The 24,587-nt window shown below is 52.7% G+C and overlaps 1 protein-coding gene across 1 annotated transcript; it reads right to left on the bottom strand.

Annotated features, from left to right (window-relative positions):
• Window positions 1-2,142: 2,142 nt before the first annotated feature.
• Window positions 2,143-24,043, bottom strand: TNS4 (tensin 4). Its single transcript, XM_044248028.1, has 13 exons — window positions 23,900-24,043; window positions 20,351-20,882; window positions 13,719-14,133; window positions 12,096-12,520; window positions 9,907-9,993; window positions 9,454-9,579; window positions 7,985-8,077; window positions 7,800-7,877; window positions 6,757-6,822; window positions 5,751-5,919; window positions 4,577-4,645; window positions 4,298-4,324; window positions 2,143-3,774 (listed from the first exon to the last, which is right to left on the bottom strand). The coding sequence occupies exons 2-13, from the start codon at window positions 20,787-20,789 to the stop codon at window positions 3,633-3,635; spliced, it is 2,136 nt and encodes a 711-aa protein (XP_044103963.1). The 5' UTR covers window positions 20,790-20,882; window positions 23,900-24,043; the 3' UTR covers window positions 2,143-3,632.
• Window positions 24,044-24,587: the final 544 nt, after the last annotated feature.

Here is a 24,587-nt window from a genome sequence, read left to right as displayed (position 1 = left end):
CATTCATTTAACAAGTATTCATTCCCTAGACATTCTCAGCTTAGAACCCAAGGTTCTTGATAATCTGGCTCCAGACTCCCCTTTCCTTCCTCTGTTACTTATTTCCTTGGGTACCATACACTTTAGCCACACTGAACATGGTACTGTGTCATACCTGTGTGTTTCATACACAAATTCATCCATCAGCTTGTCTGAGACTGCTGAGGCAGCGTGGGCCCAGATCTGGAATCCCATTTCTCTGCCATTTCCCAGCTAGAAGAATATGGGCAAGTTAACCCTCCAAGCCGCAGTAAAATGGGATTAAACATATATAATGGGCCTCACATTGCACTTAGCACACAAGAGCCTCCCAATAAAAGTTGGTTTCCCCACTTCTTTGTGTGCTAAACTCCTTTTCATTCTTGAAGACCCAGCTCGAATGTTACCTCCTTGGTAACATTGCCCTCATTCTCTCCAAATGGATAAAGTTTACATTCCCTATTTCTACTTTTCCTGCCAGTCCCACATGGCACTCACATACCTCTGTTAGAAAGCTGTTGTACTGATCTGTTTTCCTGGCTCACATGAACAAAGCATCCAGCCAGAAAACCCTTGTTGCATGAAGCAAAGCACCAATCTCTAGGTTGGGAGCCCTTCACCTCCCAGGCCTGTCCTGGCTCTAAGCCCTGAGCCTGTTGGATAGCTTGCGAGTCCAGGACAGGAGGCAGAAGATGAAAGAGAAGAGATGGGCAGACAGAAGAGGGGGTGGGGTGAGGTTTGGTAGAGGGGTGAGGGTGTTTCAGCCTTCTGAGGAGGTCACTCTGTAGCCAGAAAGGAGGCAGGGCTCAGAGAGGGTGGCAATCTGAGGCTTGCAAAATGGTTGAGAGTGCAGGTAGCTGCCCCTGTTCCTTCCCATTGACTCGAGCTAGGCTTTGCTGTGGGTCCAGCCACCTGCGGAAATTACAGGGGACAAGAGGGAGAGGGAGGAAGGACAAGAGGGAAAAGACAGGTTTGAGGCAGGAAGGTCAAGAAGGAATGAGTTGGAGAAAGATGAGGGAGAGGAGAAACTGGGGAGGGAGGATGAGGGAGGACTGGGCAGCGGGTTGCAGAGAGCTAGAAAGTTGGGAGGGGTGACATTAGAAGGTACTGGGGAGGGAGGCTTTAGAACAAGGGCTCCAAGGCCTGGGACTTCCTGAACAGAAAAATCTTGGGGTATGAAGACTCCTCTCCTCCTGGCTCCAGGCTTGGTGGCTGTCCTTCCTTTCCTCTGCACGCCCCCCTCCCCATATCCTTGCTGGACTGGCTGCTCTGTCCATCGGCAAAAGTCCAAGTCAAGTTCTTTGTTAAATCTTCCTGGAGGAAAGATGAACTGTTGTAAATGGAGCAGAGATATCACCTTCCATGGACTGGGTCCATGGCCAGGTCGAGGGGGCTGGGGTGGGAGGACGGAATTCAAGTTTGGTCGTGGGAGGGGAGGAAGTCTCAACAGCCATTCAAGGCCATTGGGAGGGTCTCTTTGCAGGCCCTCCAGGGCAGCTCCTGCCACTGAGTCATAGAACCCGGCTTAAACAGAAGCAGCAGCTCTCCTTCCTAAGGCTCTTCGGAAAGTAGATTTCCTGAGGCCCCTCTTATACCACTTGGCAAGACTTGGACTGCTGGCTGGCAGAAGCTGGTGGTAGAACCCCCAGGCCCAGGGCAGGATGAGGAAGCCATTGTCTATTTCTCTAGGGCTGAGCTGGTAGCTCAGGGCTCATTTGGGTTCCGAAACTCTTCCCAACTCCGGCCCGTATTTTACCTGCCTCTCCTTGGCCCTCAGGGAGCCCGAGTGAGACCTTGGAACCTGACAGGGGGGCCACACAGACTCACCTTCAGCTCTGGGACATGGGGGAGATCTCAACTTGTCTTCCTGGCAGAAAGGTGAGAAGGGAATTATGAGGAAGAAAACCGCGTGTTTGGGCCCTGCGGGGGCACGGAATGGTTTGAAGAGATGGTTTATGAAGGGAAGCGTTTATGAAGGGAAGCCAGTGCAGACTGTACAGCTGTGACCAGGGGTGTTGGAGGGAGTGTTCTCTATGACACAGCCTCCGCCTGCCATCTCGGGTCCCCTCTCTGTTCAGGTCTCCACCTCTGAGCAGGCTGCCCTGAATGTCTTAGAACCGATTGTTATGCCAAGACAGACGCTTTATTCTCCATGGGAACTACACAGGCACCCATGGGTAAAAGGGGGGCTCTCTGCCCGCCTCCTGAATATGACCTTGAGAACTTGTCTAAGTGCTTTCTACTCTCCAGGGATGGGGCAGTTCCTGAGCACAGACTGGGTGGGCTTCTCTCAGCCAGTCGCGCCAACCCAGGGCAGCCTCGGTCTGTTTTGGTTTCCTGGGTTGAAATCACAATCCGTCAGACCCAGCTTTGGCCGAAGATAATGATAACGATGGGTGGTAGGGCCCACAGCTGGGAGGGGGCGGGCACTTGCTTCTTGCAGAACAAAAGTGGGCTTCTTCTCTGAGCCTCCTCTTCCATCCTCACGGTATGGTTTACTTAGGACCCCAGGCCTGTTGCACAAATGATTCCAGCTTCTTGGGAATCTTGATGGAAGTGGGGGTGGGGGAAAGACCGCCCAGCTTCTCCAAACTTCTTGAGTTGGCTGTCTGCACGCATTCATGACTCTCTGCTGCCCCCGTGTGGCTGTAAGGACAGTAGATGCCCTCCTGTTGGGCCTGCCTATGTGTCTATGTGTGTGTTTTGGAGAGTAGGGGGCAATCAGCAGGTCTGGAGCTGAGGCAGAACCAGAGAAAGCTGGTCCTTGTGTCTGCTCCGGAGAGCGGGGGGTGGGGGGTGTCTCCCTGCCCCTACCTGCCTCCTGTGGGTTACATAGACAGCATGAGGGCCTTTGTGATGCCTGTGGGGGGACACGTGCTTACCAAAAAATTGAGAGAAAAGATGGGGCTGGTCCTCATTTGCAGTGGTGGGGGTTAGACCTCAAGAACTTGAGGGCAACTGGGTGGTCTCTGATCTTGGGGACAAGTTCCCCCTTGCTAAGCTGCCCTGACAACCATGGCCACATTGGCCTAAAGAGTCCACGGCAGACAGATTCTGCTTTGTCCTGGGAACAGCTGCCCAAGAAGCCATTATGGGAATGGGGAAAGGAACAGATCTGGAGGGAAATAGAGTCCATCTACCCATCCTTCGGTCGATCCTTGCATATCATCTCTCCCAGGTCAGCCTTGGGTGAGGGGCCCATGGGTCCTGACCCAGCACCTGCTGCTCGCCATGACAGAGAGTCGCAGGTCTCTAACTCTGTGCTGTGTCGGTAGTGTCCCAGCTGATGGAGGCAGGCGTCCTCAGAGGTTGTTTCCATGCGGGGTCCTCAGATGAGGGCATGCTTCCGAATCGCAGGGAGCTTGTTAAGGTCTCATCAAAGTCTGAGAAGCATAGCTGGTCCTGTCTATTGGCCTCTTTTTATGGTTGAGGAAACTGAGACAGCTGGGTCTGGATGAAGGTCACTGCTGATGGTCATAGGGTTTCCAGGATTTCACTTGGTACCGTTCTCCTCCAGTCCAATAGATTAGCTCGTTAGCATGACCACCAGCTCCTGCTCAGGGGTTCCAGCCCCCTTGGGATGTCCGGAAAGGTGCGTGGGTAGTTCCCTTCCTCTACATCCTTTCTGTGTCCTGCAGCAGGGCACGCACGAGGCTGATGACCTGGGAGGCTGACTGGACCGGGTCGTACTCCGCAAACAGGTGGCACACATTCTCTTGTGACTCTGTCTGGCTCTTGGCCACAAACCCGAAGATCCTGATGGGAGAAAATAGCCGGGGTGAAGTGGTGGGTCTCAGAGAGGCTGGGAGGGGTGACATCAGTACGGTGCTCTGCCCTGCACCTTCCCCAGCCCTCTGAGAGTGGGATGGACCTCCTCGCCTCCTCTGTCAGACTGGGAGATCCCGGAGTTCAAGACCTGGGTTTCTCTCCTTTCAATGAGAGCTCCCTCAGGACAGGACCTATGTATTCCTCATCAGAGTAGAAGCTTCCTGAGGGCAAGGACGTGTTTTGACCATCAGACTGCAGCATCCCCATCAGTGAAGGCTCCCTGAGATTAGAGCCTGTGCCTCCTACCTAAGACCAAGGGCTCCCAGGCTCATGTCCCCCCCTTCAGACTGGAGGATCTCTGAGAACATGTGCCACCCCCATCAAAACCACAGACTCTCTTAAGGTCAGGATAGGGCCTCCCTCCTTCCCCGAGTTCCTCCTCTTGTTGGGTCCCAGTTCCTGGTCCAGGGAGACCTTTCAGGGTGACTGACAGGGCACAGGAAGGCCTTACCAGGAGGGCTTGCAGTACTTTTGCCACCTGTGGGAAAGGAAGATGGACAGGAATGAGTACTGAGGCTTCTCTGCATTCCCCAGGACTCTGGCTGAGCAGCCGGAGATAATGGCCAGCTGTGGCCACGCCCCACCGGGTCCCCTCCCTTCATCCTGTTGTTCCTGGCCACTTGAGGTTCACAGGCTTTGTCTGTGACCCCAGTCCCAGAGTCAGCAAGAAACTTCAGTGGGCAGCTGGGCCCTGGATGGCTTTTTGAGTTTGGCCCAGCCTTGAACTTACTTCCGTTGCTCGGGGTCCATGCCACAGAAGCGGAGGGTAGTGAGGGGGTAATGGCGCCGGAAAAACACCCTGGAAGAGAAGGACAGCTGGTGAGAGTTTGTCCCAGTGCCGTGTCCTACCTCCACCATCTCCAGCTCTCCCAAAGTTTAGATGCCCCGCTCTCCAAGAAGCCTCCCAATTAGACCCCTTACAGCCTGGCACGTACTTTCCCACTACTGGGCCCTGGGGCACATGTTTGCACTTCTCTCTTTTCTTTCCTTTTTTCTTTTTTTAAAAAAAGATTTTATTTGTTTATTTGACAGACAGAGATCACAAGTCGGCAGAGAGGCAGGCAGAGAGAGAGGGGGAAGCAGGCTCGCCGCTGAGCAGAGAGCCCGATGTGGGGCTCAGTCCCAGGACCTGGAGATCACGACCTGAGCCAAAGACAGAGGCTTTAACCCACTGAGCCACCCAGATGCCCTTCCTTTTTTTTTTTTAATTTAAGATTTTTTTATTCATTTGAGAGAGAGAAAGAGAGAACTCAAGCGGAGGCGTAGAGGGAAAGGGAGAAGCAGACTCCCCGCTGAGCAGGGAGCCCGGTGCAGAGCTGGATCCCAGGACCCCGAGATCATGATCCGAGCCCAAAGGCAGACTCTTAACGGACTGAGCCATCCAGGTGCCCTGAACTTCTGTCTTTTCATGGAATGACTCTGCCTTGTGTCTTATATATTTAGGTTTTTTGCCCTCTCTCCGCCCTCTGCCCACGGTGTCATTTAACGGCTTGAGGATAGGAATGATGTCTTGCTCATCTATTGTTCCTCCAGCCCAGGACCAGGCGCCTGCTAGACTGGGAAGCCCTGAGCCCTGGGAAGGAGGGATTCCATCCACTGTGTCCCAGTGGGCAACCAGAGTCTGGCCTTCTGCGGTCATTCCATCAGGGGATGCCGATTTATCCAGTGCCCAACGAATACTGGTAAATTCCATCTCCATCAGTTTCGGGGAAGGGGAAGCAGGTCATTGGCATGAGGCCCAGAGAGGGCAGAGAACTTTTCTGGAGTCACTCAGCAAGCCACCGACCATATGGAGTTCAGGATCCTGGATCGTACCTTCATTAGTGATCCACAGCCATCTCAACTATCCCCTCCAGATCCCCCCTGCCCCGCCCAGCAGCCCCAGGGCAAGGGAAGTCCCTTACTTCCTCTGGACATCAGTCAGAGTGATGCCTTGATCAGTGACTTTGAAGTGGACCACAGTGGGTGTGGGGAGGACGTCCCTCTCAAAGGTGGTTGAGATGGCCTTCCGCACGGCCAGGGCTCCGCTCAGGGTCTCCACGCTCACAGAGGTCAGGTACAGGGCATGGCAGCCTGTAGGAGGTAAACGCTGTGCTCAGGCCTTGCCAGGTTCCACCATGCAGGGGCAGGAAGTGTTCCCCCAGCCCTGGTCCTCCCTCTGCCCAGAGCCAGGTGTCTGGGCTCTTCCTTGTTCAGGAATCAGGGATTTCTCTGAGCCACCAGGCAGGCAGGCAGGAGTTGTGGAAGTGACTGAAATTCAAGGCCAAGTCCAGCGGACGTTGCTCTGCATTGCTCTGGCCTCTGGCCCTCTGGGGCCGAGTAAAGGAGGGGCTGTTGCCCTCTGTATAGGGATGTCCAGGCAAATCTTCCTTCTGTCCAGAAGCATGCTTGGCCCTGCCACCACCTCCTCCACCCACCCTGCGGCCCTGGTTCATTGTCAAGAGAAGGTGAAAGACAAGAATGGGGTGGAGGCACTCAGACAAGCGCTGATCTGTGCCTGGCGTCTGGCTGTGAAGAGGAGCAACCTTTCCCCTATTGAAACCCCCAAGACTTGGACCCGACACTCCACAGAGGATCCCGGACCCAGAGATCTCCTCTAGGGCAGGTCCCTCAGAACCTGCCCTAGAGAGACCCCAGCACGTAACATATATGCCCATGTGTGTCCAGGATGGGGTGTAAACCCACCATCCCCCCCTCTTGCCGCCCCTGCATCCCTCACCCCCAGGCTTGCAGCCTCTCACCTCTAGGTTTATAGGGACGGGGAGGACCGCGGGGCACCTCTTTAAGGACGAAGAAACAGAGCTGGAGTGGGAACATGTGTGGACCTGTGCGTGCCCATGTGTGTGTGGAGGGCTAGGAGGCACCCTCCGGGGACGCAGGCAAGCCTGGAGCCTCCCCCACACCGCTCACCTGCAGATTTCTTCAGGCAGGAGTCCCGGTTGTCTGTAGTGTCCGAGGAGACTCCACCTCCCAATTCTGAGCCAAAGCAAAGTAACAGGCCCGGGGTGGGGGGTGGGGGGGGAGGTGGAGTGAAGGAAGGAACATTAATCCCTTTGAACATCTCCCACCTCTGCCCCCAGGAAGCAAGCCGTTGAGAAACCTGGTGTGATTACCCTAATTAGACAAACAGGGTCACTTGGGGCTCCCCAGATGCCTGACTTGCAAGCCTTTTGATCCCTCCTTCCCCTTCATACTCCTCCAGCCCCAGGACTGGGCAGTCACCTGGTCCTCAGATGCCTCTGATCCTTCTTTCAGACCCCACCCCAAACCCACACCTTTCTTTGTGGAATGTAGGGAGGCTTTCCACATCCCCACACCGGGGGGATCCCCCTGCTCTGTGTCCTCTCCCAGAACCCCTCAGCTGCTTCTCCTGGACACTCAGAGATCATCTACTCTGGCTGCTGGCATGGTGGGGCTGGGGTCTCTGGATGGGACTTCCAGATCTTCGTTTGAGGTCTGATCTGTGTGTCTTTGGGCAAGTTACTCAGCTCCACGAGCTCTCCTTTTCTCATCCGTGAAATGGGGATAACACCTATTTGACACAGTTGTGGTGAGGGACGTGTGAACGAGGGAGCGCCCAGTAAAGGCTGGACCTGGGAGGAAAAAACCCTGCCCTCTCCAAACTGGCTGCTTTATGCTTCTTTCATCCTCTCGAAGAAGGCTCCTGTTTATCAAATATATACTCTGTGATGAGAGCCTTGCCTGGACCAGCTCTTTTAACCCCCAGCCAATCCAGTAAGTAAGTATGATGACGATTGTCCCCATTTCATAGAGGAGGAAACAGAGGTTCACAGAGGTCGACATTCTCAAATTCTCAGGCCAGGAAGCGGAGATGCTAGCGGATGCTAGGCAATTCACTTTTAATTGTGACACTAATCTATAAATAAGGTGGGACGTGACCACTAGGAGTCTTTCCGGTGCCCTGGTGTTGCCTCTTTGGGGCCCAGACCCACCTTTCTGTGGGATGGTGAGTTTGCAGGGCAGGGCCAGGGCCATGATGGAATGCTGGCACACAAAGGCAGAGAGGCTCCCTGCAAGGAAACAGATAGCCCTGTGTGAGAAGGCTTTCCCCAGACCAGTCTCTCAGGGCAGAAGAGCGCCCCCCACCCCCAGTGGCCTGCGGGCTGGAGAGGCTCACCAAAGTAGGGTTCCTCGTCTGCTCCTTTGAGATGCACCCCTTTGGCAGAAGACTCGATGAGGAAGTGGCGGATGAGGTCGCTGTTGTCCTCACCTGGACAAGGACAGAGGAAAGAGTGCATGTGGATGGGAGTTCCAGAGCCCAGTGTTCGAGGAACACTGACTGACCCACTCATTCCCTGACCCGCCTCCTCCAGGTGTACCCAGAGGTTAACTGATTCGTCACCTGCCTCATGGTGGGACTGCTAGGTGGGACCCTATCTTCAAGGCCTCCCACAAAGGAGGTCCCAACATGTTTGCTCCAAGGCTTCTGCATCCAGTAATTCTCCTTTTAGGAGAACTTCTTCTTGGTCTCAAGGGCTATCGGGGATGGTCCCAACAACTACTGGGATGAAATCTTAATCCATCAGCCTGATTTCTCTCTCTCTCTACCCAGTCCTTCCCAGGGGCTATTATTCTCCACCAGATGGTCTCTACTGGAGCTGGAGGGAAGCCATACCCCTCTGCTCTTCTCCACCAGCCCATGGCTTCCTCCTCTCTGGGCTTGTTGGCAAGGCTTCCTTGAAAACCAGCCCTGCTCCAGATCTCACGTTCTGATTTAACCAGAGCGGCATAGTGTAGAGAGCACAAAGTTGGGGTTTTTGTCTTTGCTCTGGAGGGGGTGGGGCGGGCTGTCATTAACTAACTCTTGGAGCCCCGGTTACCTGACCCTTTTGTTACATGAGAGCTATACCCTGGGGCTTGGGGAGGGGGGTTGTAACTTAGGTACCTTGTACTATAATGATCTTTCATTTCCTGACCTGCCTCCTCCAGGTGTACCCAGAGGTTAATTGGTTCGTCACCTGCCTCGTGGTGGGACTGCTAGGTGGGACTATAATGATCTTTCATTATAGTACATTTCATTATACCTCTTTCCCCAGCGAGGTATCCCAGGGCAGGAGGGACGCCCCAGAGATGTGTGTTGCATATGCGAGACCACGGGAAAACATGGGATAAGCTATCACAAGTGTGACAAACCAGCACATATGTGATAAGCTATCATGCACGTGTAATAAGCCACGGCATACCCTCGATAAGCTGTCACACGTGAGAAACCCTCGCATACATGTGACAAGCTGGGACACACATGTTATTACCACATCAGTTTCCCTCACAATAAGGCTGGTCTGGACAGCGGGGTGGGGTGCAGAGGAGAGCATCCTGAAGAGGGACTGGGAACTCCCTCCTCTTGCCCCCATGAGAGCAGAGCAGGGAATCTGGGAACTCCCGGAGGCAGAGGAAGCTCAGGCTTGCCGTGGAAGGAGTTCCTTACGGAACCTTGGTGCAGGAAGGCAGCTGGAAGAGCATGGAGGTGGGTCCTCCTCCCAGGAGTCCTTGCGGGCCGGCTGCAAGGTAGCGGGGGAGCTAGGACTAGAACCTACCACAGCCCCTTGCCTCTGCGAGGCCTTGAATAAAGAGGCGGGTGCATACCTGACCGGTTTGCGGCAGGAGCAGTGGCCTCCTGGACCTTCAAGGCAAGGCCAAATGAGCCTCGGTAGGAAGAACTGTCCCTCACGACGAAAGCCCCGGGCTCCTCTTTCCTCAGCAGCTCGATTGCTAGAACAATCCTTGAGTCAGAGAGAGTTAGCCACCCACCCCCACCTGCAGGGGACACCCCCTGTCCCCCAGCCCCATAGAATCTTCATAGAACAGACATTACAGAATCACCCAGGAAGTCCTTCCTGTTGTCTAATCTCCACCCTTCCTGCTGCGGCCCCTATTTCCTCAGGACATGAGGTTTGCACTATATCCCCCTTCCCTGGATCTACCATTTGCCATTCCTCCCCTACCGTGACCCGGGGCCCCATCTGCCTGATACAAGGTACAAGACCCAGACTTGACTCCTGGATCACTCACCCCTTGAAACACAGCACTTCCTTTTACCTTGTTCCCGGGTGATGCTTGGCTTAAACCAGTATTTAGATGTGTCCATCACAAACTTCATGGTGGGCTGCATGTCCCTGGTGGGACCTGGAGACAGAGAGGGGGAACACTTTAGGCTGGACAGAGGGGAGTTGAGACACCCTTCACCCACCTCTACCCAGTGGTCCCATTCAACCCATCCTACCCTATCCCAACCCCATTGTATCTCCATCTGCCTACAAGAGGCAAAATCCAACAGAAGAATTCAGGGCTTGGCACATCTAGGACCTAGGAGTCTCCCCTTGTATCCTTGGTAATGAATCACAAACAGATAAAATCTCAGTTTAATGAGAAACAGTTTCTCAAACCTTGTGTTGTCTGGTGCGGATGGAAAGAAGAGACAAGGGATTCTGAGAGGCATCGTGTTTGGTTTTACCCTCTCTTGCCCCTTAAGAATCCTACAAGGGTCTTTGGGGGGCAGATTAAGTTTGGAGAAGAAAATGGAAGAAAAGTTTGAGGAAAGAAAGGTGGCAGATTTTGTTGAATGAGCCTGAGCGGAAGTCAGGAGACAGGATTCCTGACTCTGATTTGCGACAACAGTCTTGCTTCTAAAAGCCCAGAGGGGACTGAGTGTACTAAGCAGTCTCTGAGGGTTTTTGACGTTCCAATAGCCTAGGCAATTAGGGTGGATTTTGTTTTGAGAACAGTTTGTGGAATTTGATAAGACCCCAGGGTATAATTAGTGATATCCCGGGGCATCACCAAACCAGGATGGGAATATCACCGGACTAAGTAAATGTGCTCTCTGCCATGACACAATGGCCATCTCCCCAGGTCCCTAAGGCAGAGAACAGTGGTTCTCAATTTTGGCACCTTGAAAAGATGTGTTGTGGCCAGCTGAGAGTAACTCATCATAAAAAAAAACAAAAAACAAAAAACAAAAAACTAAAATCTGCAAATGATTTGTCCTGGGAAAACAATCAGAGCAGATTCAAAGGCATACCTGTCTTGCCATTTTTGCTTACATTGACATGGATGGCTTCCTGCATGGCAGTGCGGGCCAGACTGAACCTAACACCCCTAGGAGTCACCCTGATGCTTGTGGCTGAGCGATGGGGGATGGGGGACAGTGTCCCTGGGGCTCTGCCAGTGGTGGGGGGTGCTCTACTCTGGAGACGTGTACCCTGCGGGTGCTAAGCCTGAGCCTCTGTGTTTACTGCTTTGGGTTCTGGCTGGTTTTGTTCTTTTTGGACGCCTGTAGTCACAGACTACGGGAAGGAGGGTGTTTTCTGCTTTGTGGTTTTTAGCTGTCTGAATTGGAATGCATTGTCTCCGTCGGCTCTCTGTGTACTCGTCATCCACGAACGTCAGAGGTAGGACTGACTCTCCTTCTCTTTCTCCCTCTCTTGGGTTAGTCATCAAGCCTGCTGTTTTCATATCCCGAGGGTCTCCTGGCTCTGTCTTCTCCCCTCCGCCCTGCCCTGCCCTGGTGCAGGCCCCCGTTACAGCTTGTCTGGACCACTTCATGATGAAAATCAAAACAAAGCTGCTCTCCCTGTCCAGGCCGGGCCCTGCAGGTCAACTGCCAGCTGCTGGGGTGATCTATGAAACGTATACCTCTGACACCATCACTTTCCTGTTTGAGACTCCCTGCTAGACCCTTCCTCACCCCCCACCCCGCAGTCTAATAGGGAAAATCCATCCTTTAGCTTGGTGTTCAAGACCTTTCCCAATCTGGCTCCAGATTTCTCAACCGGTTCATGCCACACCCAACACTCCAGTCATTCCTTGAACATGCTTGTTCTTCTACACCTCCATGACCATGAACTTGTTCCCTCTGCTCGGAAGGCCCCTCCTGTCTTGCTCTGGCTCTAGACATTTGATCCGCTTTTCCAGATCCAACACAGATGTCACTTCCTCCAAGGAGTAAAAAACTCCAAGGAGTGGTTTCGACTAAAAAGATCACCCCTTCCTTTGTGGCCCCATAAGACTTAGGACACCTCTACTTCTGTGTTTATTCTTCTCTATAGTGATCCTTGGTTTTTGTCTCTTTCGAAGCTGTGTCCATCTCTGTCTCTACTCTTTGGTGAACTGCCTGGCACCCAGTAGGTATTCAGCACATGGAGCTGCTGTTGCAGAAACCCACTGATGCTTTGTCTTTGCCCCCAAGCCAAACCTCACAAGGGCTGAAGGACTGGTTTACAACATACCCTCCGAGGGTGTGGTGAGAGAGGCATCTGGCAGGGTCTGGCTGTGGCTCCTGTTGGCTGGACAAGAGTTGCTGGAAGAAGTGGCCCCAGCTCGGACAAAGTCCTGGTGTCCTGGGATCTGCTGGGTTTGGGGAGACCCCGGTTCTGGACAGCCATTGATCAGCACGATGGGTATGTCCACCATGGAGTTGGTGACGGATGGCGGACAGCTGCTGGCATGCTCCTTGGCCGCTGGCGGGGATTGAGTTGTTCTGGGTTGGCCCATGTTTGGGGTGGGATTGCCGGGGACCTGAGAGTCGCTGGCTCTTGTACACAGGGACGCTTGGCCCAGGCTGTGGAGGCTGGAGGAAGAGCTGGCTGGGCTTTCCAAGGATCTAGAAGATGACTGATGGCTGGAAACGCTGGAGTGGATGAGGGACTGGCTGCTGCAAGGAGGACACCAGACAGGCAGGGTATTAGGGAGTCAGTGGACACGCAGCAGCCAGAGCCAGGCTCCGGAATCTATTGATTTGGGTGCCCACAGCGCTGGTTAAATCGAGTATTGCATACTCCATCCCCCACAGCCCAGAGCAAAGTACATGCCCACCTCATCCCCAAGGGATGCTGAAGGATACAGAAATGTCCCTGTACTGCAGAATCTTTGGTCATTTAAAGTAGCTAATAAGCTGATCCTCTGCAGGTCATGTGGGCTTAGGCTGGACTGGATTCCCTCTGCCTTCCCAGCTGGGCAGGTCTGACTGAGCTATCACACAAGTACCCGAAATTCGCAAGAGCCCTGCACGCTGGCTGGACCACGTCCATGGCGGATGCAGAGGGAACTCCCCAGCTGGAGGAAGAGGAGGAGGCCAGCTCTGCATCCAGCCAGACTTTCCTCTGAGCTTGGAGGCCCATGCCAACGGCCATGGCTGTGGAATCCTGGCCTCCTGGCCAAGGACTGCCTTGGCACATTGACTTTGGAGTCGGTGTGGGGGACAGAGGTCCTGTGGTGTGGTCCTCATGCACAGGTTGGGTTTGTGTGTGTGTGCAGCTCTACTGTGATGCCAGCAAACTGGGCAGTTTCCCCTCCTTCCTGCTAGATTTTGCTAGCAACAAATAATGCCCAGGCAAGCTTGCCTCCCTCCTGCTAGGGATAAGGAAGGAGGCTTTTCTTTCCTTAATGGTTTACCCTAGGCCTCCAAATTTTATTTACAGTGTGTTTTGATGTTTTTAAAAAACCCTTCTTTCTCTGCCTGCCTTTCTGCCTACTTGTGATTTCTCTGTCAAATAAATAAATAAAATCTTTAAAAGAAAAAAAGAAGAGAAAAAAATCCCCTCTTTGAGATTGGTTGTATGAGTGCTGGAAAGGATACAGGTGAGCCTCATGAATGTAACCGTTCTCCTCCCAAGAGGTCAGCATAAATCAACAATTTTGTATATTGAGTTATCGTCTTAAGTGCTTAAGGAAAGCTTGAGGTCCAAATGGCTGTGATGGCATAAAAGAGAATATTCACTCTTTTGTTTTTGGTGTGCACCCTGATTTTGCTCAGCTAGAACAGGGTGCTTGTCTGATTTTAGGGTGTGTGCCTGAGTGTGAGTGTGTATGTTGCAGAGACAATATCAGAAGCTATAGTGGGAGCGACCTACCTTCCGAACACATAGCTGCCATCGGACACTGGGCTGGCTGACAGCACAGAGATCCGGCTGCCTCGCTGTGGGGCCAGCCCCCTCTCCAAGCCTGGAGAAGCCGCCAGTGGGGATCCCATGCCGTGGGAGCCCGAGGCCTTGCTCCTCATGCAGGGGATGGAGATGCTGGGAGAGGGTGAAGGATGGGAAGAGGGAGCCCCTGAAGGAGGAGGGGTGCGTTGGTGCCCCCTGCCCTGGCTCCCAGAGAAGATGAGGCTCTCGCTGCTGCTTCGGGTCTCTCGAGGGATGTCTCTGGAAAGGAGGAGGCCACCACTGCGTGGGGAGCCAAAGGGCGGGGTGGCAGATGGGTTGGAGCAGCACTGGGGGCCATCGGGACCCCTTGATCTGGTGGAGCTCACCTCGATGTACTTTATGTCTGGGGAGAGAGCAGAGCACTGGTGAAACCCAGGAGCCTGGACTGCCAGAACAAGAATTCTGCAAGAGTCTTCCAGAACCTCTGGTCTCCCCTTCTTTAGGCAGATGAGGAAACCAAGGCTCCAAGAGAGGACAAGTTTGCTGGGTTAGGATTAGCACCCGGCTCCCCCTTCTAGGCGCAGTTCCAAAGTCACCCTCCTTATGATTCCTCCTTCTGCTGGGGGGATGCAGTGGAATAAACACAGGCTTGGGGGTCTGATAGATCTGGGTTTCAGATCTGGTTCTGCCACTTACTATTAGAGCACTTGGCCAAACGACTTCACCAACCAGAGCCTCAGATTTCACACCCGTGAACGGGACTGACTATATCCAGTCTCTTGGTAAATAAGGATGAAACGAGATGAATGCAGGTGGCATAGCACCGTTCTTGGCACATGGCAAATACTTTAAAAATAGCAAATCCTTTACTGTGTGAATGTCCCCCTCCCCAGGTTGAAAGAACTGCTTATAGAGGGTGCCAGTCACATCTTCTGATGGCTCCATTGTTCAGGGCTGGTGAAGGCTGTTTCTACATCTGTGCCTACAATCAAGGCACAGAGGGGTTTTCATGCTTGTTTGCACACTAGAATCACCCGATGAGCTTTTCAAAGTCCCGATACTCAGGCTACCCTCTGCGGCAAATAGACCAGAATCTCCAGTGTGGACCCAGACATCAGGCTGGTTTAGTTCCCCAGCCGATTCCACTGGGCACCAAGCCACAGCTCGGGGGGCCCCCTGCCCAGCAGTGCCATGTCACCTGGGGGCTGGTCAGATGTGCAGAATCTGTTTCTACCCCAGACCCACCGAAGCAGAATCTGCATTTTAGCTAGACTCCCTGGCATCTGAGAGCACTTTAGAGTCTGAGAACTCTGCTTTAGAGTAGGGGCTCCCAGAGGCCAGGGTTTGCTATACTATCCAGCTGTGGACCTCCCAGGCCATGCTATTAGCTGGTATGCAGTTGATGGTTATCAAACACGGCCCAGGGTGGTGACTCACTCCAATGCTGCTTCTATTCCCCAGTGTGGGCACCCAGGGCTCTTGTTCTGAGAACTTGCTCCTCCCTGGAGTGGGGTACCCTGTGGTTTTCCCCACAGTGAGTATGGACACCCCGCCTCTTGACCTGGGGGAGGGGAACTGTCCTTGGTGCTGTTCCAGCAAAAGTGGGAGAAGATGGGGGCAACCTAGCTTCCCTCCTAGAGACCTGTCAAGTCCTGTCTCTGGCTTCCCAGGATGGAAACTGGGGCAAAGTCAGCAGGAAACTGCACCTTCAGCCCCTGTCTGCCAGCTTCCCATCCCCCTTGGGCTTTGGCCATGAACCAACTCCCTCCTACTCTGTGGAATCCCTGCCTGCCCCAGCCCGCTCCTGGGTAGGAACTCAGAGCCTGCTGGCGGTTACTGCTTCTGTCTGAGCCTGCTTAGGCTGGGGTGGGGGGTGGAGGATTACATCAGATGAGGGGGGGCTGACAGGCTGACCCAGGCATGCTGTTCCAAGGGGTGTAGGAACAGGCCTGGCTTTGCCATCAGACAAACCTGGGTGTGAGTCCTCGTTTTGCACTTTCCCGCCAAGAGGCATCAGGTAACTTTCCTAGACACTGTGAGCCTCAGTTTTCTTATCTGCAAAGTGGGGATCTAAAACTAACCTCCTGAGGTTGTGGTAAGGATAAAAGACACTGATGAATGGTGCCTGGATCCTGGCCCATGGTGAGCTTTGGAGAACTCCTCCTGCCTGCTTGCTTTTTGAGGCCAGTATTGGCCAGAGGTTGACACTGTCCAGCTAAGAGGGGAGTCCCTCTGCCAAGGGTAAGAAAAGACTATTTAGCACAATGTGTTGTGGGTTCTGAAAGAGTAGAGGTCTTGGAATGGGGCGGATTCTTCTGGAAGGTTGGCAAGCACAACTTCTATTTTTATAGGACTTCATTGTGTTTTTACCCATAATCCTCTCGGCCCTTATGCCCAATGCCAACATTCCTCAGGAGGAAACTGAGGCTCAGAGAAATGTGGCAATGGGGCTGGCATTTACTGCAGAATTTTTAAGGCTGGTATTTACTGAGTGCTGTGTGCCAGCACTGTTGCAAACATGTTACCTGTACTAGCTCATTTAACCCCCACAACAACTCTATTGAACTAGAAAATATTATGAATTCCATATAATAGATGAGAAATCAAGGCTCAGAAAGGTTAAGGGAGTGATCCGATGCCACACAGCCAGAGTGGAGGAATCTGACTCCTGCTCCTGTGCTGTGTTTGGAGGGCCTCTTCCAGGACAAGGGACTCCTCAGGATACTTTCCCAAGGCCTTGTGTTCTGAAAAGGTGCTTGGCTGCTTCGGGGGAGGGTATCTCCTCGTGGTGAAGCTCTGGGCCTCCTGCTTACCAGGTCCCAACACTGACCAAAGGCCTTGCTCCGGGACTGAGCAAGCAGAGCAGGGTGGGAAGGGAGGAAGGAAGAAGTCCTGGAGCTGTGAGTCACCTCTCCCTGCTACCCCGAGGTGCATGTGGCTAGGGGAGGTGGAGGCCCCCGCACACCCTCACCTGGGTGCAGCCGCTGTTTACACGCCCGTGGGGCAAGTCCCAGCAGTGCAGGGTGGATGTAGGCGCCAGCGCCAGGCTGGGCTGGTGGAAGGGGCACGTGGGCGGGGGGCAGAGAGACAGTTATTAAACACCCTTCCCTTGGAATTGGCAAACAGCCTTGCCTGGCAGAAATTGCTGGAAAATTGCTGGAAAATGAAATGTGGGTGCCTGTTCCAAAGATGGGGAGGGGAGGGAGTGGCGGAGATGGATATGGTGTTTGCTTGGAATAGCCATTCTCCCTGTGGGTTGGGAGCCCCCCAGGGTCAGTCTGAAGGAAGGTAAGCAAGAGGCAGGGGCAGGGAAGCTGGGGGAGATTTGTGAGCACTGGGGGAGGGGGAGCCCCAGAAGAGGAGCCTCCAAACAGATCTGTTCTTCGAAGCTCCGGAGGGCAGGAAACTGGCTCCAAAAAAGAGAGAGAAAGGCAAGAACACAGACTTTGGAGGCCAAAATCCAAGGCTTTGGGGCCTGACCTACGACCCACTGGCTGTGTAACCCTGGATCATTACTTCTTCTCCCTGAGCCTCACTTTGTCCTCTGTAAAATGAGGCTACTGCTGTTTCCTTCCCAGGCAGAGGCTGAGATCACGCACTACAAAATCTATCTATATATATTTAAGGGAGGGAAAAACATAGGATCGCCAATGCTTAATTTTTAATTTTGCCAAGTGAGGACAAAGAGAAACAGTGAACATCTGCTAGCACAATTATAGAACACCTTCCCTTTGACACCCCAAGAGAAGGAAGGATGAGAGGCGAAGGGAGGGCGTCCCACACATTTGGATATGTTTGGCCCAGTGAAAGCTCATCACGGTGCCCAGAACGAGTTACGCTGCCATGGGCTGGCAAGCGCTCTGTCACCGGTAGTGGTGGTCTGAGGGGAGGGTTTTGGCAGGTTCAGATGCCTGGGACAGGTGCCACCTATCACAGTGACACACTATTAGGTATCACAAGGAACGCGGTCAGGGGAGCTGACTGCCGGCTGTCTCAGGATGTAGTGAATTCCCAGGTGTCACTGCCATTCAGGCAGAGGTTAGAGGAGAGGATTTTCTTATTGCATCAGAAGATGCTAGGGCAGAACTAGGGGGGCTTCATCAGGGCTCTCTGACCACTGTTGGCTGCTCGCTCACCCCCCGAACCCCTCTGCCACCCAGAGTCAGGTGGACACCTCCCCACTACGGCAAGTCATGTCCAGAGCATCAGGGGACACAGATTACTGACCACTGGCCCCTTGGAGGAAGGGGATGTTGTTCACATCTCCACCCCGTCCATGTGGATGCTCCACAGAGGCTGATCTTGCCCCTGCAGGCCCTGAGTGTATGGAACCCCTACATTGGGGCATGAACATTAAAGCCCTGAGCTTGCTCCTGCCAGTGATAATTAGACCCAAGCCACCTTCCCTGCAGAGACATGCCTGTGACTGGCCTCAAGAGGCAGGAAGATCTTGGGGGGGGTAGAGGTGGTTCTTTCAACAGCCCTGGCAGGCAAAGCTCAGGGGAGGGGCAGAAGGCAGGGTGGAGACTGGGAACGGGGGCTCCAAAGGACCTGGGTGCTGGGCTTACCTCCACCCCAGTCCCTGAGCTTCCCCTGGGGTGGGTCCTAAATGCCACCCCAGTGTTTAATGAAAACAGCTACCATTTATAATGACTAACAGCATGTCAGGATTTCTGATAAACACCCAAGTGTTATTTCTTTTAAACCCTGCAACCCTCATGGAGGAAAGAACTCATCTCTGTATTACAGATGAAGAATATGAAACAGAGGAGCGAGGTCACTAGCTTGTATGAGGTTTGCCCACCTCAGGGGCCCTTGGGTGGCTCAGTGGGTTAAAGCCTCTGTCTTCGGCTCAGGTCATGATCCCAGGGCTCTGGGATCAAGCCCCGCATCGAGCTCTCTGCTCAGCAGGAAGCCTGCTTCCTCCTCTCTCTCTCTGCCTGCCTCTCTGCCTGTTTGTGATCTCCGTCAAATAAATAAATAAAATCTTAAAGAAAAAAAAAGGTTTGCCCACTTCCACTCATTAGGCTAGACTGACTCCTCACTGAAGTCTGTCAGCCTCAGTTTTTTCCGTCTCTAAAATGGTGATGAAATATTTCATGGGGATAGGTTGGGAGGATTAAATGTTCTCCTGTAGGGTGCTTAGCAGAGTCTGGATATTATAAGATCTCAGTAAGTGGAAATTCTCATGGACCCTATCACTGATCCACATTATACCCCTTAATCCATGCTGATCCTTTAAAACCCCGGAGACCTCAGTCTTCTAGCCTGTCTGTTGGGACTGCTGCTCCTTGACCCTCATCCTCAGAATATACCTGAAACCCTTTGTTTGGGAAACTGACACCAGATGTAGAGATTTCTAGATTCCCTTGGATGCAGTGGTGTATTGAAGTCGACTTGTACCAGCTCGCAAGAGCAGACTGTTAAATTTTTAGGATTTTGTCCAGCTGATTTCTAAACTCAGATGTTATTAAAAATTAAATTACATAAGCCTACAATGAAATAACTTACAATAAAAACAAAAGTAATAAATACAATTCATCATATACCAGTTATTTAATTAGATGCTGCTATTATCTGGATTCTTTTTTTTTAAAGTTTTATTTCTTTTGGGGGGCACTGGCTGGCTCAGTTGGTTGAGTGTCCGACTCTTGGTTTCCGCTCAAGTCATGATCTCAGGGTCTTGAGACTGAGCCACGCTCAGCATGGAGTCTGCTTGAGATTCTCTCCCTCTGCCCCTCCCCTTCCTTGTATCCTCATGTGCTCACACTCTTCCTCAAATAAATAAATAAATAAATACATAAATAAATAAAATCTTTTAAAAAATAAAATTTTATTTATTTAAGTATTCCCTACCCTCAGCATGGGGCTCGAACTCATGATCCCGAGGTCGTGAGTCACACTCTCTTCCGACTGAGCCAGTCAGGTGCTCCAGTACAATCTATACTCCAGAGGTTTTTTGGTAGAAATACTGTATATACCATAATGGCCGTCTACAGGTTATCTCTTTCAAGTGCTACGTTTGGTGACATCATGCTGGTAGCCTGAGACTGGCCACCGTAAGAGAGTCTATCCCATGAAATTTAGTAGATGTTTCCAGCCGGAGCCTTTAGCACCTCAGCATGGGGCTCGTTGTTAACCCTTTACCAGCACACCGCTGCTTACCCACAGCAGGGTCCCGCCCTAAACAGACTGAGTTCTGTGTCTTTCCAACCCTACTGCTTCCAGCTCTTCAGAGAGATAACCCCTAAAAAGGGACAGGGGCCCAGAGAGCAATCCTATGAAAGTTTCAGGGGACCCAGGTTAGGACTTAAAGAGATCTACTATAGAACAGTGAGGTTCAGGGACTCCACATTTCTTGACCTCTTATTTACATGTATGGCATTGTATGGCATTCATATATATATATATATATATATAGCATTGGATAGTGAGGGAAGCCTGTATATATCTCTTTGATATAGGAAAGAAAAGAATGATTAAGTAACTTGTTCAGGGCTGCACAGCACCTCCCAACAGGACATTGTCTCCTACTCCTCTGATGTGATAGAAAAGTCCTTTTTCCTCATGAGGTCTGGTCCCCAAGCACCCCCTCCTGGCACTGTGTCCCAGATCCTTACCCAAGGCTTCAGCGTCATCTTTCTTTTTCCTTGAGGTAGTGCTTTGGGTGGGCTCAGTCCAGGGGCTACCAGTTCCTGGGGGGAGCAGCTGGAAGGTGGGGTCCAGTTCCAGAATCATCTGGTTGAGGCTCTCCAGTGAGAAGTCAATGTAGGAGTTGAGGTCCTCCAGGGTCCCCGAGGTCTGCTCAGTGGGGGACTGTAGGAGGCGGCTGGCTTTGGCTCCAGTCTCTGGGCCCTGCTGGAGCCTGCTGGGGGGCCCCTTGAAAGGCGTGGGGGCCATCAGGCCCTGGGCTCCCCAGCCTTCTGTGGTATAGTAAGGACATTGGGGTGGCAGGCCAGGGCTGGGTGCTGGGTGCAGGGTCCTCCTGGGTTCTTCGCAGGGAGTCAAGCTGACTGCATGGCCTCCTGCCAGCAGGGGGCTGGACATCACTTGTGACATGGTGGGGGCAGTGACTGTCTGTTTGCCTCTAGCTTCAAACCAGCCTCACTTACACCCCAGATATGTCACTTGCCAACCAGGAGCTCCCAGAATCTGAAAGAGGTCAGGGTTGGGAACTGAGTAACTTTGGTAGTTGAAGTTCTTCCCACTCCTCCCCCCAAGCAAAGACATGTTTATTCATTCATTAAAAACATGGGTACTGGAGCCAGATTGCCTGGGTTTGCTTTCTGGCTCTACCACTTACTAGCTGTGCCATGCTGGACAAGTTAATTAACTTCTCTGTGCCTCAGTTTTCCTTAACTATAAAATATGTTGAGATTGTAACATGCTTAGGATGGTGCAGGGCACGTAATAAGCACTATGCAGGTGACTGTCAAATAAAATCGCTTCAACAAAGGGTACTGAATATCTGCTCTGTTACAGCCTTCTTTATTAAATAAATACCAGTTAATATTTATTGAGCGATTACTATGCACCTATATTACACATAAAGTCTTTTAAACTCCTCCTAACAACCCTCTGAGGTAGACACTATTATTTTACATTTTATGATGTGTGAATGGAGAGACAGAGAGGTTAGTAACTTGCCCAAGCGTCATGCTGTGTCATACAAGTGTCAGAGCAGGCCTGGACCTCAGGCTGCCTGATGTCAGGAACCCGCATTTAATAGCTACTATTGTGTGTGGGCCAGTTAGTGAAACAGACAAGTAAGCAGGTGAGCAATTATAAACAGTGTTACCATGGAGGGGCAAAACAGAGGAGACTCTGTAGCACTGGTGCAGAGGTCAGGGAGGACTTCCTGGAGGAAGGGACCTGGATTCCTAACTCCATATACCTCATCGGGTTCAAATGCGGAGGGATATCTAAGGTCCAGAGAGGGCGTATGATTTGCCTGAGGTTGCATTTTAAGTTAATGGGAAAAGCCAGGCTCCCTTGTTCCCCATGGTTCCTGTAGGCTCTGTTGCCAGACCTCTCCTTGGCTGAGACCTGGAGCGGGCGGTGCGTCCTGGGCACCGGCCTGTCTATAAATGGCAGTGGAAGGGACTAGGCCTCCGAGCAACTTCCTGGGGGCAGCTGAGGACACGGAGCTGTGGCTCTTTCCACACATCCTCTAAGGGGTCTGGGGCAGGATCTCAGTGTATCCTATAGGGTTTTTGGCTGGGCCCTGCAGAGGAGGTTACTGACTTGGAGAGCACACCGGGGGCCTGGGTCATCACTCAGGACCAGAATCTAGGATGCCTGCTTACTGACTGGAAACTGCTATTGTGCTACCCTTTCCTCTACAGGCCTCAGTTGTCCCATCTGTATGATGGGGATATAATAATAACAACTTTAAGTTTACTTGTTACATTTTCTCAGTGGTTCTGTGCAGAGGGTACTCTTACTGTGGTGCTGAAGAGGTTCAGGGATTTGGTTAAGATCACAGAACCTGAAGAATCCACTGGTGGAATGCGGGTTTGAACCCAGTGGTTTTGAACCTGGGCTCATAGCTCCACAGTCCCAAACTCTTTTTTTTTTTTTTCCCCTTAAAGATTTTATTTATTTATTTGACAGAGAGAGAGAGAGAGAGAGCACAAGCAGACAGAGCAGCAGGCAGAGAGGGAGGGGGAAGCAGGCTCCCCGCTGAGCAGAGAGCCCCATGCGGGGCTCGATCCCGGGACCCTGAGACCATGACCTGAGCTGAAGGCAGAGGCTTAATCCACTGAGCCACCCAGGCGCCCCCACAGTCCCAAACTCTTAACCCTATAACGCTACTTCATAGATTTAAGACCCTTTTCACATCTGCTCCTTCTGGTGTTCTGGAACCCAGACAGGGTTCCAGACAAACCTGGACAGGCCTGGGATTGAGCAAAAGGCAGGCACTCAGGCTCTTGTTCAAGTTCTTCTCTCTTTGAATACTCCCTGAATCATGCCACCAGTCTGAGTCTGCGTCTCATTCCTTTTTTCCTGGGCACCCTCACCAGCCACTTCTCTAGCTCTTTCTTTCCTGCTCTAAGGTGGAGGGGAGGGTCCCTGGGGCTCCAGACTTTGGGGGAGGGCGTGTGTATGCGTGTGTACTTGCCTGTGTACATGGGAGTGCTCCAGCCAGCTCTGCCTTATTCATAGGTCTCTCCCGTGTATTCCCCCTTCAGATTGACTCAAATATCTTTCTTTGTTCCCAAGGGCTCTGGAGGCAGAGAGATCCTGAAACCTTGGCAAACCCCCGTTTCCACTTCACTGACTTACTCTCTCCCTCCTTTCTTAAGCCCAGCTCAGGGAAGGGAGAGGGGACAGAAGTTGAAGCCTGAGCCTCCTCAAAAGCATTTTGCCTCAGTAGCCCACCCCACTGCCTCCCTCCCCCGATCCTTGACAAGTGCCTTCGGATTGTTTCATCCCCTCCACCCAGATCCAGTGAAATAGAACCCGGCCACAGCCCCCACCCCTGGATTCCTGGCAGCCTGGGAAGGGCCCAGCACGGGTGAAGGGGGGCCGGGGGAGCACTCAGGGCCAGGCTCTGGGCTCTGTGCTGGGAGGCAGGAGGCCTAGGTTCTGTGTCCATTCCCTTCCCAAGACTCTGTGACCTTGGGCAAGACTCTTCCAAACCCCTCTCCCTGCCCCCCAGGCCTTGGTTCTCTCATCTGTGCACTGAGGGGCACAGATTTCATTCTCTTAAAGCGCTGACCTCCAGGGTCTGTGGTCCTGAGACCACCTCTTTCATCTCCAGCCTCCTCCCCTTTCTCTCTGCTTTGACTTCTAGCCCCCAGGACGGGCGGAGAAGCTGAGGACAAAGGGTTAAATGAGTCAGGTTGGCCTCGGTGCTGAATCTCCCTCTCTCTCTCTTTTTTTTTTTCCAATTTATTTATTTTCAGAAAAACAGTATTCATTATTTTTTCACCACACCCAGTGCTCCATGCAAGCTGTGCCCTCTATAATACCCACCACCTGGTACCCCAACCTCCCACCCCCCAGCCACTTCAAACCCCTCAGATTGTTTTTCAGAGTCCATAGTCTCTCATGGTTCATCTCCCCTTCCAATTTACCCAAAAGCACATACCCTCCCCAATGTCCATAACCCTACCCCCCTTCTCTCAACCTCTCTCCCTCTCTTTTTGGAGAATAAAGGCACCTACCTGGAGTCCGGGCAGGCAGATTGCTGTGTTCACTCCTGGCGCCTGGGACCAAGGCTGTTCAAAGTCCAGGTATGGAGTACGGGGAGGTGTGGTTCACCTCCAGACCTGCCTTAAGAGCAGACGGCTCTCCTCCCTCCCTCTTCCCCTCCAGGCCCTACACGTGGCTGATAGCCTGCAGGCCTGCCCCTCCTGTGTCTGATGAGCTCAGGTGTGGCTGGCACAGGCACCATCCCTGGCAGTTGCTGGGGCTGTGTGCGTGTGTGCGTGTGTGTGTGCGCGCGCGTGTGTGTGTGTGTGTGTGTGTGTGTGTGTGTGTACATGATCCCCAAGCTTCTTGTTTGCCTGTCCCACTCACCCCTCCTAACTGCCTTGTGTTGTGGCAGGGAGAGGGGTCCATGCACCGCATGGTCAGCGGAGTCCTGCTTGTTAGAGATAAACTCTGTCACGGGGACAGGGCCTTGTTAGGACTAAGGGGCGATGTGGGCATTCTGTCCACCATGTGCCAGCCAGGGAAAGCACCATGGGGTGCAGAACAAGCAGACAGTGAAGGCGCTGGCCTAGGAAAGCAGGATGGCAATGGGCAGGAGCCCCTTCCCACACCCCCCTCCTGTGTTGTCCGGGGTGGGTTGCCCTGCGGCAGGCGTAGGGTAGGGGCCCACTGGAACTAAGATTGGGCACAGATCTTACA

Source organism: Neovison vison, chromosome 5 (assembly GCF_020171115.1).
Source record: "Neovison vison isolate M4711 chromosome 5, ASM_NN_V1, whole genome shotgun sequence".
NCBI classification, from domain to species: Eukaryota; Metazoa; Chordata; class Mammalia; order Carnivora; family Mustelidae; genus Neogale; species Neogale vison.
The sequence above is the reverse complement of the archived record's forward strand: the minus strand, read 5'-3'. Positions and strand labels throughout refer to the sequence as shown.